General features: G+C 36.6%; 1 protein-coding gene, 1 long non-coding RNA gene and 1 other non-coding gene across 4 annotated transcripts in view; 2 read left to right on the top strand and 1 right to left on the bottom strand.

The window, feature by feature from the left end:
* The window catches only part of Smim14 (small integral membrane protein 14), a 70,424-nt gene that overhangs the window by 39,986 nt on the left and 12,933 nt on the right, over window positions 1-17,505 (top strand). For both annotated transcript variants that reach the window (XM_005319927.5, XM_005319926.5), the window contains one exon: window positions 9,596-9,644. In XM_005319927.5, coding sequence (XP_005319984.2) covers window positions 9,596-9,644 — 49 coding nt within the window. The remainder of the gene's footprint in view (window positions 1-9,595; window positions 9,645-17,505) is intronic.
* Window positions 3,034-17,505, bottom strand: part of LOC144366656 (uncharacterized) — a 40,529-nt gene continuing 26,057 nt past the window's right edge. The window contains exon 2 of the long non-coding RNA XR_013425762.1: window positions 3,034-17,505. This exon is cut by the window's right edge and continues 16,574 nt beyond it. This is a non-coding gene — a long non-coding RNA (uncharacterized LOC144366656).
* LOC120892456 (U6 spliceosomal RNA) lies at window positions 3,721-3,827 on the top strand. Its single transcript, XR_005737179.1, has one exon. It is a non-coding gene; the product is annotated as a U6 spliceosomal RNA (small nuclear RNA).

Raw genomic sequence — 17,505 nt, 5'->3', positions numbered from 1 at the left:
CTGTGTTAATGTACTGTAAGCATCTGATCTGAGAGACCCAAGCTCAGATTCTTCCTTATAGGCCAAATGACCCTGTGAAGTATAACTGATGTCTACTACACTTAAATAAATCACATAAGATTTTGGGCAAGGGCTGGGGATATAGCTCAGTTGGTAGAGTGCTTGCCTTGCATGCACAAGGCCCTGGGTTCAATCCCCAGCACCAAAAATGAAAAAAAAAAAGATTTGGGGCTGGGGCTGAGCTCAGTGGTAGAGTGCTTGCCTAGCACATACGAGGCACTGGGTTCAATCCTGAGCACCAAATAAAAAATAAATAAAATAAAGGTATTGTGTTCATCTACAACTAAAAAAAAAAATTGAAAAAAAAAAAAAGATTTACTGGATCTTCCCTGGAAGAAGAATATGTGTGCTAGAAGTTTCACATGAGACCTCTGTACCCAGCACACATTGTATCCAGTATTTTTGTTAAGTGTGTTTTTAAAATTTTGTACAGCTATTAATAGTGGTTAATGCCTATTATTTCAGTGGCTTGTGAGACTGAGGCAGGAGATCATAATTTCAATGTCAGCCTCAGCAACTTAGTGAGGTCCTCAGCAACTTAGGGATACCCTCAAAAAGGGCTGAGGATGTGGCTTAGTGGTTAAGTACCCTGGGGTTTAATCATTATCACCAAAATAAATAAGTAAATAAAATTTTGGATGCTATTTAATTATTTAACAAATTAATGTATGGATATGTTCTTTAAAAAATAAGACTTAACTCCCTCTACACTTTTTCACTCTGGCATATTCTCTGCTTTCCTAGATGAATTTTATTTGTATCTTCCCAGACCTTTTAATAAGTATGTTTTTAGATACTACAGTATATCTCTATTTCACCCAATTTAATAATAATGCTGATAATTTTTCATGTTGCTATGAAGACTTAATCATGTAATTAATTTTTGTTTTAGTTAAAAAAGCAACAGTGGACATAAAACAACCATTTATTAAGCTTAAAAATTGTGCAAATGGAATTCACACAACTTGTTTGTGTATAATGTCTTTGTTCTTGACTGGAAAACTCAGGGTCAGGGCAGGAAGCATCTGAAGGCTTGCTCATTCCCTACTACTTGAGGCTGGTGAGTAGCTGAAACCCTAACTAGTACTGTCAGCCAGAGTACCTATGTATGGCCTTTCTGTGTGGCTGCTTACCTTCCTCACAGTATGGTGGCTCGGTTCCAAGGTCAGGCATCCATCCTGAGTTAAGATGAAGAAGGGGGGAAAAAAAGGCAGCGGCTTTTTATATATATATATATAGATATACATATATATATATGTACACACACATATATATATATACATACACACACACATATATTCCATGTATATATGTCAAAATGCATTCTACTGTCAGGTGTATAGATATACATGTGTATCTATACACAAACATGTATATCTATACATATGACAGTAGAATGCATTTTTTTTTAAAGAGAGATAATTTTTTTAATATTTATTTATTGTTTTAGTTTTCGGCAGACACAACATCTTTGTTTGTATGTGGTGCTGAGGATTGAACCCGCATGCCAGGCAAGCGTGCTACCGCTTGAGCCACATCCCCAGCCCAGTAGAATGCATTTTGACATATCATACATACATGGAGTATAACTTCCCATTCTTGTGGTTATACAGGATGTGGAATTACACTAGTAGTGTATTCATATATGTAACATAGGAAAATTATGTCCAATTCATTCTACTGTCTTTCCCATTCCCATCCCTCTTCCCTTTCTCCCATTCTCCTCTGTCCAATCCAGTGAACTTTCACTCTCCCCCACCATTGTGAGTCAGGATCTGCATATCAGAGAAAACATTTGGTCTTTAGTTTTCTGGGATTGTCTTCTTTCACTTAGCATGCTATTCTCCATTTCCATCCACTTACTGGCAAATGCCATAGTTTCATTCTTATGGCTAAGTAATATTCCATTGTGTATATACACACCACATTTTCTTTATCCATTCATCTGTTGTAGGGCACCAGGTTGGTACCCTAGTGTGTCTATTGTGAATTGAGCTGTTATGAATATTGATGTGGCTGCATCACTACAGTATGCTGATTTTAAGTTCTTTGGGTATAAGCTGAGGAGTGGGGTGACTGGGTCAAATGGTGGTTCCAATCCAAGTTTTCTGAGGAATCTCCATACTGCTTTCCAGAGTGGTTGTGCCAATTTACAGTCTCACCAGCAACATATGAGTGTACCTTCCCCCCCATATCTTTGCCAAAATTTATTGTTACTTATATTCTTGAAAATTGCCATTCTGATTGGAGTGAGATGAAATCTCAGTGTAGCTTTTTTTAATATATTCTATTTTTTAGTTGTAGGTGGACACAATGCCTTTATTTTTATTTATTTATTTTTACGTGATGCTGAGGATTGAACTAGTGCCTCACCCACGCTAGGTGAGCACTTTTCACGGAGCCACAACTCCAGCCCCTCAGTGTAGTTTTAATTTGCATTTCTGTAATTGCTAGTGATGTTGAACATTTTTTCATATATTTGAGACCATTCATATTTCTTCTGTGAAATGTCTGTTCAGTTCCATTTATTTATTTATCTATTTTAAAGAAAGAGAATTTTTAAATATTTTTTTTTTTTTTAGTTTTCGGCAGACACAACATCTTTGTATGTAGTGCTGATGATCGAACCTGGGCTGCATGCATGCCAGGCAAGCACGCTACCACTTGAGCCACATCCCCAGCCCCAGTTCCATTTATTGATTGGGCTATTTGGTTTTTTTGGTGTTCAGTTTTTTGAGTTCTTTATATATCCTGGAGATTAATGCTCTATCTGAAGTGCAGGTGGCAAAGATTTTCTTCCATTCTGTAGGCTCTGTATTCATATTCTTGATTATTTCCTTTGCTGTCAAGAAGCTTTTTAGTTTGATACAATCCCATTTATTAATTCTTGATTTTACTTTTTAGGATTCTTATTTAGGAATTCAGTTTCTGAGCTGACATGATGAAGATTTTTTTTAGAGAGAGTGAGAGGAGAGAGAGAGAGAGAATTTTTTTTAATATTTATTTTTTAGTTCTCAGCGGACACAACATCTTTGTTGGTATGTGGTGCTGAGGATCGAACCCGGGCCGCACGCATGCCAGACGAGCGCGCTACCGCCTGAGCCACATTCCCAGCCCTGACATGATGAAGATTTGGGCCTACTTTTGCTTCAAGTAGGTTCAGGGTCTCTGGTCTAATGCCTAGGTCCTTGATCCACTTAGAGTTAAGTTTTGTGCAGGGTGAGAGATAGGGGTCTCATTTTACTACATATGGGTTTGCAGTTTTCCTAGCACCATTAGTTGAAGAGTCTATCTTTTCTCCAATTTGAGTTTATGGCGCCTTTGTCTAGTAGGAGAGAACTGTATTTTTGTTGGTATGTCTCTGTGTATTTTATTCAAGGCAGCAGCTTTTATGACCTACCTTGAGAACTCATATATAGCACTTCTGCTCTATTGGTTATAGCAATCACTAGCCTGGCCATGTTCAAGAGGAAGGCAAATAGATTCTACCTCTTTTTTTTTTTTTTTTTTTTAGTTGATGATCACATTTATTTTGTTTATATGTGGGGCTAAAAATTGAACCCAGTGCCTCACACATGCTAGACAAGTGCTTTACCACTGAGCTACAACTCCAGCCCCTAGATTCTACCTCTTCATGGAGAATAGCAAGATTCTGGAAGAGTATTCACCTCGGCAGCACGTAAACTAAAACTGGAAAAATATAGAGAACATTAGCATGGTCTCTGCACAAGGATGACACACAGATTTGTGAAGTATTCTTTTATTTATTTATTTATTCATTTATTTATTTATTTATTTATGGTACTAGGGATTGAACCCAGTGGTGCTTAACCACTGAGCTACATCCCCCACTTTTTGATTTTATTTTAATCACTCAGTTGATTAGGGCCTCGCTAAATTGCTGAGGTTGACTTTATGATCTTCCTGCCTCAGTCTCCTGAGTCACTGGGATTATAGGTGTGCGCCACTACTCCCAGCTTCTATATTTTAAAAATATTTTTAGTTGTACGTGGACACAATACTTTTATTTTATTTTATTTATTTTTTAATATGGTGCTGAGGTTTGAACCCAGTGCCTCTCACATGCTAGGCAAGTGCTACCACTGAGCTACAATTCCAGCCCTAAGTGTTCCATAGTTTTTAAAAAGAAAAGTTCTGGAAGAGCATGTGTGCCTTGGAAATACTGTGGCTGTTGCTGGAAAAACTAGCTATATATTTCTAGAAATTTTATATGCATATTTCTATGTATATAGGTTATCTCTAATTTACATAGAAGGGATCACATTACATATACATTATGTGGATTGTCACCCCCAAATTTACATGTTGAACCCCCTAATCTCAAATTTGTTGATACTTGAAAGTGGAGCTTTTGGGAGGTAAGCCCTTCTAATAGGAATAGTGCCCTTATAAGAAGAAACATGAAAGAGATCTCTCTTTCTACCTGTGTGCATATTCCAAGAAGAGATCCATCTTCAAGTCAGGAAGAGGGCCTCCATCAGGAACCAAATTAGCCAATACCTTGTTGATTAATGTTTGTTTCAGCTGCCCAGTGTATGGTATTTGTAATTTTATCCTGAATTGAGATAGAAATTGGTACTGAGAATTAGCATGCTATTGTAACAAATACCTAAGACACGTGGAAGTGGCATTGGAACTGGGTAATGCATATAGGCTGTAGAGTTTTTAGGTACATGATAGATTGATGTTGCTGTGAGGGACTTTGGGTAGAAATGTGGACTTATAGATAATTTTGGAGAGGTTCAGAAAAGCGGAGTTATAGAGAAAGCTTCTATCTTAAAGAATACATAAATAATCAAGTACATGATTTTGGTAAAGATACAGTAAGGTCTGATATGGTCTTGGACATAAATGAGGAGTGTATTTTTGGGCAATGCAAAAAGTTGATCTTTGTTACAAAGTGGCAAATAGTTTAGCTGAATTATTTGTGATCTATTATAGAAAATAGAACTTGTCAATTATAAAATTAGATATTTATTTATTTATTGGTACTGGGAATTGAACCCAAAGGTGCTTTACCACTGAGCTATATCCCAAGCCCTTTTCATTTTTTATTTTGAGAGAGGGTCTCACTAAGTTGCTTAGGGCCTTGCCATGTTGCTAAGGCTGGATTTGAACTTGTGTTTCTCCTACTGAGTTATTGACATCACAAGTGAGCTCCATTGTACCTGGCAAAATTGGATATTGAGGTGAAGAGATTTTTTAGCAAAGTATTGAAGGAAGTGAATTGTTTTCTTCTGTTTATAGGAATATTTGAAAAGAGAAAAAAGAATTGAAAATGGAATTAAGCAAAAAGGAATAAGAACTTAAAAGATTTAGAAAATTTGCAGCCTATCCATATTAAAAAAAATAAGAAAGTGAGTTCATTAGAGAACATCAAGGGTGTGGTAGACTTACCATTTGCTAAGAAGATTATTGTATGTGTGAATCATAGTATTAGTCAGCAACTCATGCAGGAAAATGCCAGATAGAACTGAAAGGGGAAAAAGACAGGGTGGAATGAAGGAGTGTTTTTTGGACTTTTTGGATTTTACAGGACAGAACCATAGAGCTGTTTGGTTGTAAATGTGCCTTATTTTTTAAGACAAGGGAATAATGCGTCAAGTATCCTCAGAGCTGCCTTCATAGTTTCAAAGGGGAGGTTCCATCACCTCCCTATCAACAGACACTATGGTTCTGCCCAAAGCTTTACACCCACCAAAACCTTGGGGTCAGAGCTTTTTGGAGTTGTAGTAGCAGCCCAAACTAAAACTATGCATTTCTACAACTGGAGAGCTTTTTTTTTTTTCATTTAACCTATTTTCATATTTGCAAATCAATGTCAGGCTTGTTTTTTGTAGTACTGGAATTTTGTCTTTTTTTAAAAAAAAATTTTGTTTAATTGTAGATGGGCACAATACCTTTGTTTAATTTATTTATTTTTATGTGGTGCTAAGGATCTAACACACTGCCCCACATATGCTAGCGGTGCTCTATGACTGAACTACAACCCCAGTCCTTGAAATTTTGTCTTTTAATAATGCAAGTAATATGTGACTATATATGAAAGCTTGAAGTAATGTAGATATATGGAACAAAATGTTAACATCCCCCTTTTCAATTCCCCGCTCACGACCCATTGTAATTCTTGGCTGCTATTACTTGTTCACATTGTGGACCTTCTAGTCACATTTTTATGCACTGATCTTCCTTTATATGTAATCACAGTAAACTGTACTGTAAGTGTATAGGTGTAAATTATGCTGTTGTCTTTTCATTGGCAGTAACTTGCATGATGATTCTTGGTTCAATAAAGTAATTATACTCAAATAAAAAAAGTATTTTGTAGGGTTAGGGAAATTTTTTGAGAAAATCAGGAGTGGTTGCTATACTTGTATATCATTTAGGCAAAATAGCTCAACCTGTTAGTGTTAGACATTTAAAAATATTTTTAAATATTTAGACTTAACCTGATTATTTTTAGCTTTCTTTTTTAAAATATTTATTTTTTAGTTGTAGTTGGACACAATGCCTTTATTTTTAATTTATTAATTTATCATAAAATTTATTTTTTAATTTATTAGGTTCAATTCCTAGTACTAGAAAAAAAAACTGGGTGGCAGTTATTGTCAGTAGATAATCCACATGTGGGTCCCCATTCCTCACAATGCAGAAAATATTTTGTCTGTGGTTCCATGTTGTAGATATTGCCATGCCTATTTGCTTCATAGTACATGTTATCCTTGGTTTTTCTCTATTATATTTACAAGTGATTTTTCCCTGGAGTAGCCAAATCAGCATCAGTAGTACAATTGTATTCCCAAAACAAATAAAAAACAAAAACAACAACAATAAAAAAAAACCAAGATGCATTGTGAATTAGGCTTCCTTGCTTAAAGAGTTTTATCAAAACAGATACTGGGCGCAGTAGCATATGGCTCTAACCCCAGCAACTCAGGAGGCTGAACAGGAAGATTGCATGTTCAAGCCTACCTTCAGTAACTTAGCAAGACACTATCTCAAAAAATACATACAAGGAGCCGGTGTTGTGGCTCAGAGGCAGAGCACTTGCCTAGTACGTGCAAGGCCCTGGGTTCAATCCCTGGCACAAAGTAAAAATAAAAAAAATAAAATAAAGGTATTCTGTCCATCTACAACTAAAAAAATATTTTAAAATGTCAGCGGATGTAGCTCAATGATAAAACACCCCTGGGTTCAATCCCCAGTAACAAAAAACAAAGCAAAAAGTTAGATTCTCCCATTTTACTAAATATATTGTTTTTTAATTTATAAAAAACACCCATCAGGGCTGGGGTTGTGGCTCAGTGGTAGAGTGCTTGCCTAGTACATGTGAGGCACTGGGTTCAATCCTCAGTACCACATAAAAATAAAAAAGATAAAGATATTGTGTTCTTCTACAACTAAAAAATAAAAATAAAGACAATCAAATTAGGTGTTTGAATCTGACACATTGAATATATGCATTACTCTACTCTCATTTGGAAAATAACCCTCACCCTATACTAGGAATGTGGTCATGATACTTTGGTGCCTCATTATTCAGAGCCTACAGTACAGCTTGCCTGTGAATATGAGGGGTGATAAGCAGGTTGGAGGTGTAGCTTTGTGGTAGAGCATGGGCCTAGCATGTACAAGGCCCTGAGTTCAATCCCTAGGACCAAAAAAACAAAAAAGGAAAAATATAGCCAGGAACCCATAAATGGTCAAGATCCAATACCTGCTCTCAGAAGGATTCCCAAAGCCTCACTGCAGATTAGTCTAAGCCAGGCTCCTGATGAATGATGAATAATTTCTATATATTTTTGTCTTTGCAATACTAGGTATTGAATCAGGACTTAGCATATGCTAGCATTCTGCCACTGAGCTACATCCCCAGCCCCATGATGAATAATTTCTGTTATTCTTGGTTTTGTGTGTTTACGAGTGTATGTATTTACTCATTTTTCTTATCTTTGTTTTTGAAGTACTTGGGACTGAACCCAGGGAGTCGCACATGCTAGGCAACTGCTAATCATTTTTCTTTTTCTTAAAGCTAAAATGGCTCCTTTTTGCGTAGCAGTGAAGAAAAGCTTTTCTTGCTGAAAGTGATAATTTGACTGCCATTCTTCTGACTCCCCTTACCTAGAAATTGATACAATTTCCATATTAAACTGATAAAATTTTTGAATTTGTATATGAGTTAAATGGGTTTATAAAACTTGTATAGCAGGACAAGTTGTATGTTTCTATTTTTTGTTTTTAAAGTATAATCCTTTCTGGTGACACTAAAAGAGGTCTCCTAGTATCTAGGAAAATATGGCTGTGTTGGTCTTAGTGATTACTGAGTAATTATGTACCTTCAGTCATTTTCACATTACCCTGATTTTGCTTCAGTTCCATTCTACTTTTTACAGAAACTCATTGAAAATATTTTGTAACCTCTAACTGTGGTTGAGCAAATGCTTCATAATGATAATGATATGTTAACAAAAATTGTTAACTTAAGGATCACAAGTTTGAGGCCAGTCTTGGCAATTTAATAAAATCCTATCTCAAAATAAAAAATTATAAAGGGCTGGGGAGCTGGGCACAGTACTATATGCTTATGATTCCAGCATCTTGGGAGGTGGAGGCAGGAGGATGTCAAATTTAAGGCCATCCTGGGCAACTTAGTGAGACCTTGTCTCTTTCATTTAGCTGTACCCCTACACCTTCCAAAACTCAGTTTCTTCATTTGGTAAGTCGGAATAATAGTATCTGCCTCCTGCCAGTGGTTTTAAAGATTAAACAAAATAATAAGTCAAACTTCTTGTACCTAGCACATTGAAAGTTCTCAATAAATATTTGTTACAGTAATTCAAAGTATGTGAAAAAGTGCATATTTTTAAGATTTCTAGTATGTATACTATATTTTACCAGATAGTCTTTACATATTTTATGCCAAATTTTTTTTTGCAAAAAAATGAGGTGTGACCATTATGTGAAGCTTTTGTGCCAGTATCACTTAAAAGTCATTTATTATTAACGTGTCTTTGGTGCAAGATTTGGAATGTACATTAATACAGTAATGATACTTTCATGCAGTGAAATATAGTAAATCAGGCACAGTGGCATATTCCCGTAATCCCAATTACTTGAGAAGCTGAAACAGGAGATTCGCAAATTGGAGATCATCCTGGGCTACCTTAGTGGGACCCTGTCTCAAAGATTTTAAAAAGGCCTGTAGATATAACTCAATGGTACTGTACACATCTAACCTGCCCAAGGCCCTGGGTTCAATCTCCAGCACTGGAAAAAAAAATATGTGTGTTTGTGGAGATATATCTATACACACACACACACACACAGAGATATATGGATATACATATATATGTATTTTCTGTGGTATTAGGGATCAAACTGAGTGCTTTGTGCATGCTAAGCACATGTCTCCATCACTCACCTACACCCTCAGCTCAAAACATCTTTCCAATAATTATTGTCCAATTTTGGCCAAGTCTAATAGTTAATTTTTCTTTCTTCTTATTCGCTTCAGTTGCGGCAGTCCCAGTCTTACTGCACGGACACAGAATGTCTTCAGGAATGTACGTACCAAAGGGGCAGGAGGAGGGTTGGCCTTGGGAGCAGAATTAGAGGTTGAATGAATATTGTCAAAAGTTGTTTCAGCAATTTGCTCTTTAAGGAAATGGTTTTCAGTAATATATTTGCTACTTAAATATTTCATTTTTTAACTTACACATTGATTTTTATCTTCCTCAAAAACAAACCCAACCGGGAGTGGTAGAATATGTCTGTAATCCCAGCAGCTTGGGAGGCTTAGACAGGAGGATCTCGAGTTCAAAGCCAGCCTCAGCAAAAAGCAAGGCACTAAGCAACCAGTTAGACAGACTCTAAATAGAATACAAAATAGGGCTGGGGATGTGGCTCAGTGGCTGACTGCCCCTGAATTCAATCCCTGGTACCCCCACCCACAAAAAAAACAAAAACAAAAACAGGCTGGGGTTGTGACTCAATGGCCATGAGGCCCTGGATTCTATCCCTAGGACTGAAAAAACAAAAAACAAACATAACCCTGTCATTGGATAAAGTTATAAAATCACAAATAAGAAAAAAAGGAGAGACTTTCAGAATACTAAGTTAGCCGGGCACAGTGGGACATACTTGTTATCCCAGCATCTTGGGGGCTACGACAGGAGGATCACAAATTCATGTCTGGCCTCAGCTACTTACTGGAACACCTAGACTGCTAGTTTACATCCTCTACTCTTTTCCTAGCATCTATTTGTGTCAATTGGCAGGCATGGGAAATTTGAGGGAAGGGAAGAGGCCATTCTTTCCCAGGTTTGGAAGCTTTGGGGGAGTTGATTCTTTTGGCTCTATGTTATTATTCCCAAGAGAGATGGGCAGTAGGGAGGTTTTTCCACATGGCTTTATGGACAAAAGTGATTGTAAAGTGAGAATCAAAGCAGGAAGATGGATCTCATATGGTAATTGACAGACTTGGTGACCATTATGTGACACTTCCTTTTTTTAAAAAAATTATTCTTTTTAGTTATACATGACAATAGAATGTATTTTGACATATCATACATACATGGCATATAACTTCCCATTCTTGTGGTTATACAGGATGTGGAATTACACTAGTAGTGTATTCATATATGTAACATAGGAAAATTATGTCCAATTCATTCTACTGTCTTTCCCATTCCCATCCCTTTTCCCTTTCTCCCATTCTCCTCTGTCCAATCCAGTGAACTTTCACTCTCCCCCACCATTGTGAGTCAGGATCTGCATATCAGAGAAAACATTTGGTCTTTAGTTTTCTGGGATTGTCTTCTTTCACTTAGCATGCTATTCTCCATTTCCATCCACTTACTGGCAAATGCCATAGTTTCATTCTTATGGCTAAGTAATATTCCATTGTGTATATACACACACATTTTCTTTATCCATTCATCTGTTGTAGGGCACCAGGTTGGTACCCTAGTGTGTCTATTGTGAATTGAGCTGCTATGAACATTGATGTGGCTGCGTCACTACAGTATGTCCTTTGGGTATAAGCTGAGGAGTGGGGTGACTGGGTCAAATGGTGGTTCCATTCCAAGTTTTCTAAGGAATCTCCATACTGCTTTCCAGAGTGATTGTGCCAATTTACAGTCTCACCAGCAACATATGAGTGTACCTTTCCCCCCACATCTTTGCCAAAATTTATTGTTACTTATATTCTTATACTTATATTGCCATTCTGGCTGGAGTGAGATGAAATTTCAGTGTACTTTTAATTTGCATTTCTCTAATTGCTACTGACACATCCCTTTTTGAGGAGACTCAGAAATAAGAATATCTTGAGGGGAACTATTAAAACAGCATTATAGTCTAAGACTGTAAGGAACTGTGACATTCACAGGATGGTGAAGTGCCTTACAGTTGGATTTCATATACATTTACTGAAATGAGATTACTTCATGGTTTTTCACTACGATATTATAAATATATCTGTATCTGACCTTAAAAATATTTATTGGTCTGGGGGGTATAGCTCAGTGGTAGAGATCAGGCACTGCAAAAAAAAAAAAAGTTGATAATTTGTTGTGAGGATGCACTAGTATTTAAGTGATAGCCTTTTGTTGGAGTCCTGGGTTACGAATATATTTTTTGCTATTATAAACAATAGCAAATAATTTAAAAATTTTTATTTTTATTTTATTTTACTGGGGATTGAACCCAGGAACACTTAACCACTGAGCCACATCCCTAGCCCTTTTTTAATTTTTTATTTTGAGACAGGGTCTCACTCAGTTGCTGAGGGACTCACCAAGTTGCTGAGGCTGTCTTTGAACTCGTGATCCTCTTGCATCAGACTCCCAAGCTGCTGGGATTACAGGCGTGTGCCACCCATGCTCAGCACAAGTATTCTTTTAATGTAGATGCCAGGAAGGAAAAATAGTTATTTCCTCAACTCCTCATATTTCTTAGCTGGAATACGTATATATGTATAACAGAAAACAGATAAATAAGAGGAAAACATGTTTATTAGAACAGACAGTACACACGTGGGAGAAACCTCAGTGAAAAGTAGCTCTTAAAGCAATAGCTTAGAAATCTTACTTATATAGCATATTCAACTAGGATCAATAAATTTGCAGAAAAATTGACAGGACACTTAATAGAAGGAGGTTTTAGGTTTTGAAGAAAGGAAAAGCGTGGGAAGGAAAATATAGGACAAAATTTATAGAATAAGTGTTTATTATATGTGCAGTATTTGTGACTCTTGGATCCAGCCCACCTATAAAACCAAATATATTGTATTACTGTGGACAAAATGTCATTCCATTACTACAAATAGAAAGGCAGAACTCTTGAGCTTGAATATTCATTTAGCCATATTACCAAGTTATTTCCTCCCTAAAGTTCTTTTAGCTTTTGAGGAAAATCCTTTCTTGGAGTCATGCTTTTAAATAGTTAGAGCAGTAGGTTCCTCTAATTTCTCCAATGAGCCTAAATTCTCCCCCCACTCTCCCATGATTTGGAGACAGGGTCTTGCTAAGTTGCTTAGGGCTTCAACCTCCTGAATTGCTGGGATTACAGGCATGCACTATTGTGCCCAGCCCTAATTCTTTTAAAAATATTAAATTTTTAAAAAACTCACAGTGGTCCTGTAAAAATGAGAAACATATGTTTTCTTATTTTTGCCCAGAATTCTTCAGAGGTTTTTTGTTTAATGCATAATAGAAGCCAAAGTCCTTATTATGACCTATTAGGTCTACATGATCTGACCTCTGATATTCTTTTTTTTAAATTTTTTTTTTAGCTGTCAATGGACCTTTTATTTATTTGTATATGGTGCTGAGAATCAAACCCAGTGCCTCCCACATGCTAGGCAAGAGCTCTACCACTGAACTACAACCTTATCTCTGATATTCTTTTTATTTAATATTTTGTTATGTTCCAAATTTACTGTACATCTGAACTCTGGTTCACTTCACTACAATTATATTGGCCTCCATTGCATATCCCATAGGCCCCTGATCAGGAATACTTGCTGTTTTTTCTACCTGGGATGTTCTTTCAGATAGCCTCACAGCTCACTGTCCCAGTGAGACTTCCCTTAGCCGTATAAAATTCCTTTCGTTCCCCATACCCCATTCCTCTTTACATTTTTCCATTTAGCACCTCTCTCTCGAAACTGTATATTTTATTTACTATCCTTAAGGGCAAAGATAGCTAGAAGTGGGTGGAAACTCTTTTCATCTGTTTTCTGTATTTGTAGCACCAAGGCAATAATTTTCCTATTTCCTTGTATGCTTTGGTAGTTTCCAAGTCTAAACCATGCCATCTTCTTTTAACATTTTCTTCCTTAATCTGCTATATCTTAAAGTCACCACATTTTGTTGTCGTCATGTTTTCCTACCATGGAAAGCAACCATGTGAAGAACATTGCTCTACCTTTCGCAGAACAACCTTTGAAGACAGTTCAGGGACTGGGAATGTAATACAGTGGCAGAGTGAATGCTTGACATGATGAGGCACTGGGATTAATCTCTAGCACTAAAATAAATAAATAAAGACATAGTTCATTTTGTCCTTTCTAATAGGATCTCGAATTACTGTTTATTGCACTGTGGTTTGTTAATGATCAGAAAATTAGCCTGAGAGTCTTTAACGTTTGTTTATTTTTCATGGTGCTGGGCATTAAACCCAGGGCCTCAGGCATATTAGGCAAGCTTAACTCTACCTTTGAACTATGCTCCCAACCTTCTTTTTCTTTTTTAATAGAACCCTTTAAACAAAGTGGAGGATGGTTTTCATTCAGCCTATCTCCCTAAAATCTACTAAACTGAAACCATGGAATACCCTCACAGAACACAGTTTGAAAATGATAGAATAGCAGAACAACATTAAGGATCTATGGAGATCACCTTTGACTTCTCATTCCTTAAATCCTTTTGGTTTTTTATTTTTAACGTCTAAATATTATTCCCTTCATCTCTTCCTTTGCTGGGGATGCTTAATTGTGTCCTCTTCATCTATTGTCTTAGCTCTGCCTATAGAATCTTACTTGGTGTTCCAAATTTAGTTCTCTTACAATAACTATCATCATCTTTCTGAAATTCCAGACCAGAGTCTGACATTCCTGCCATTAAAGCCTTTAGTGTCACCCCCATCCCCATCACCTGTAAAGGCAGTTCTAACTTAACATGACATGGGAGACTTTTCACAGTTCAGCTCATCTCCATTACTCCTCGCATCTACTCTGTGTGCTCATGACATTCCCAGTAGACAACATGCTTCTGCCTTTGCTCATGTTTCTCCATCTTCTCCTCCACCCATTGCCACCAGTCTTCTGGCTAATGAGCGCCAAATCATCTTTGAGGCCTGTCTCAGATTGCGTTATGGTTTTTTGTGATGTACCTTTTGTACCTTTCATACCCTTTGTGGTCACTATAGAGTGCTGCATGTATTTGAGATGGTTTAATTGAATGTAGAATTCATTTGTTTCACGTGGTAGCAGTTCCACTGTTAGCAGCTCTAGTTGTTGCATGATTCCTTATATTGAGCTAAATTCCTTTTTTATTGTGATGTCTAACCACAGTTTTGCTTTTTAAAAACATATATCGAACAAGTTTGCTCCTTCTCCCAAAAGACTGCATTTCAGAGAAACAGTTGTATGGAGCATTTCAGCTCTATGGTTAACTTAATTTTAGAGTTAATCAGCTTGAAATTTGATAACTGTACTGAGGATAACATGATTATGCAACCAAAAATTATAGGGTTAAATCCTACTGGTACCTGTCCACTTTCAGTGCTGTTCTGTTTCTACTTTTCCCACTGGAAACTTTTCTAAGTTTATAGTGAAAAATCCTTCAGAACCTCTCAACTCAGGGAGTCTCCCCCTCTCTCATCTTCTTGATTTCTAACAACTTCATTGTGAATATTCCACTTGGTGTTTTTTTTTTTTTTTTTTTTGGGCAGCATTAGGGATTGAACCCAGGGTTGCTTTACCATTTAGCTACCTCCTCGACCCTTTGTATTTTATTTTGAGATATAGTCTCACTACGGCTGGCCTACTACAGACCTGTCCTAGCCTCCCAAGTCCACTTGGCACCTTATTTGTAAAGCTCTGAGTATCAGTTCTATTTATTTGCTTGTAACCAAAGACTTCATGCTTAAGCAAAACAGGAAATGCTGCATTTTTTGATTTGGTATCTTACCAGATCTAGAATAAGAAATACTCAAGTCAAAAAATTTACAGGGAATTCTTAGGGAAAGATTTTTATCCCCCTTAATGATTATATGTGTGCATTCACAATTATAAGTGCCAAAAAGTTATTATTCTTTTTTAAAAGAACCCTTTAAATAAAGCATAGTGGGCACATAATTTGGCCCATTGAACTCTCTGAACTAATTTTAAAGTAGTAACTCATAATTTGTGTTTATTTGCTGTATATAGTGTTGGAAAGTGTGAGAAGCATACTTTTCCAGACCTGTCTAACCCTGATTTTCCCCTGTTCTGACACTTTATGAAATAGAGCTTGTCATAAAGGATTCAAATAATCACAAAAAACCTATAGTGACCTCATTGGTTCCCTGTTTGTAAATATTTTATGGAGTCTGAATCAGTTTAGATATTAAGTGTCTTCAATCCCATGATATTTTTAGGGTACCTTTTTTGGTGATGGTGTTGTGAATAAGTTTACATATTTACATATGGTTCAGAAATTAAGAACTTACCTGGTACATGCATGCCTGCAATTTCAGCTACTTGGAAGGCTGAAGTGGGAAGATTGCAGCCTGGGCAACTTAGACCCTGCCTTAAACAAAGAAACAAAAAAAGTCTGGGGATGTAGACAATAGTAGAATTAGTAGTAGAATTAGACATTAGTAGTAGAATGCCTCTTAATTCAATCTCTAATACAAAAAAAATAAATAAAAAGAACTTAATCAGAATACAGTTAAAAGTTGTCTTCCTACTCACATTTTCTATCTCCCCAGGTCATTTGTGTAGGTATTAGCCTGTGCACCTTTCCAAAGTTTTTGTTCATGTACAAGCAAATATAAATACACATATATGTATAAATATATATATTCTCCATCCTGCTTCCTTTTACACACTGTTCTTCACCTGCTATTTTTTCTATCCCCCCAAAAAGCAAATCTTGGCTGGCCATGTCTCAGTGGTAGAGTGTGTCCTTAGTAAGTGCAAGGCCCTGGGTTTTATCCTAATCACCAAGATAAAAATGTTAAAAGGCATATTTCAGAGAGACTTAACATTTTTTGTATCTTCACAGTATCCCATTGTATGGATGTACCATAATTTATTAATTAGGGGCTCTTGATTAATCAGGGCTCTTGAGGTTTGTTTCCAATTTTTTGTTAATAAGCTTGCACACTATGTCAATTCTAGTGCCATTCTTAATTTTGTGGGACTGCTGGAAACAGAAAAACATTAGCTATTATTTTATTTTCTTCTTCTTTTTTAAAAATATTTTTTAGTTGTCAATGGACCTTTATTTTTGTTTGTTCATATGCAGTGCAGAGAATTGAACCCAATGCTTCATATATACTAGGCAAGCCCTCCATCACTGAGCTACATCCCCAGCCCTATTTTGTATTTTATTTAAAGACGGAGTCTTACTGAGTTGCTTAGTGCCTTGCTTTTGCTGAGGCTGGCTTTGAATTTGGGATTCTTCTGCCTCAGCCTCCTGAGCAGCTGGTATTATAGGCATGCACCACTGTGCCCAGCTCAATTATTATTTATTGAGATGGGCCATGAGTTATTGAAGAATTGGAAGGTAATTGGGGATTAACTCAGAGGGAGAGTATTTGCTTATCTTGTTCAAGGCTCCTGGGTTTAATCCCCAGCACTGGGTAGGTAAAAAGGAAATGATCTTATCAAACCTTGGAGGTCACAAAAATGATATCCATTTTAGCCTTTTTGCTTGGCCTGGGGGTGGATTTACTAGGGGTTGAACCCAGGAACACTATACCATTGAGCTATATCTCCAGGCCTTTATGTTTTTAATTTGAAAACAGGGTCTCACTAAGTTACTTAAAGTCTTATTTAGTTGCTAAGGCTAATTTCCAACTTGTGTTTCTCCTACCTCAGCCTGTGCATCTCTGGGATTATAGACATGTTCCACCATGTCCCGCCTGGTTTAGGCTCTTTAAAAAAAAAATTATATATATATATATATATATATTATTATATATTAGTTGTAGATAGACACAATATCTTTATTTATTTTTATGTGGTGCTGAAGATCAAACCCAGTGCCTCACACATGCTACCACTGAGCTATACAGCCCCTGTTTAGACTCTTAAGTAGAGAAATTCTTATGCCTACACCCATACTTTAGGAATTTTGAATTTTGGAGACATCCTTCTATTGTTTTTCTTTTTTTTTTTAGTTGTACATTAACACAATGCCTTTATTTTGTTTC

This window comes from Ictidomys tridecemlineatus, chromosome 9 (genome assembly GCF_052094955.1).
Source record: "Ictidomys tridecemlineatus isolate mIctTri1 chromosome 9, mIctTri1.hap1, whole genome shotgun sequence".
Taxonomy (NCBI): domain Eukaryota; kingdom Metazoa; phylum Chordata; class Mammalia; order Rodentia; family Sciuridae; genus Ictidomys; species Ictidomys tridecemlineatus.
Note: the sequence above shows the minus strand (reverse complement) of the source record. Positions and strands in the feature narration are given on the sequence as shown.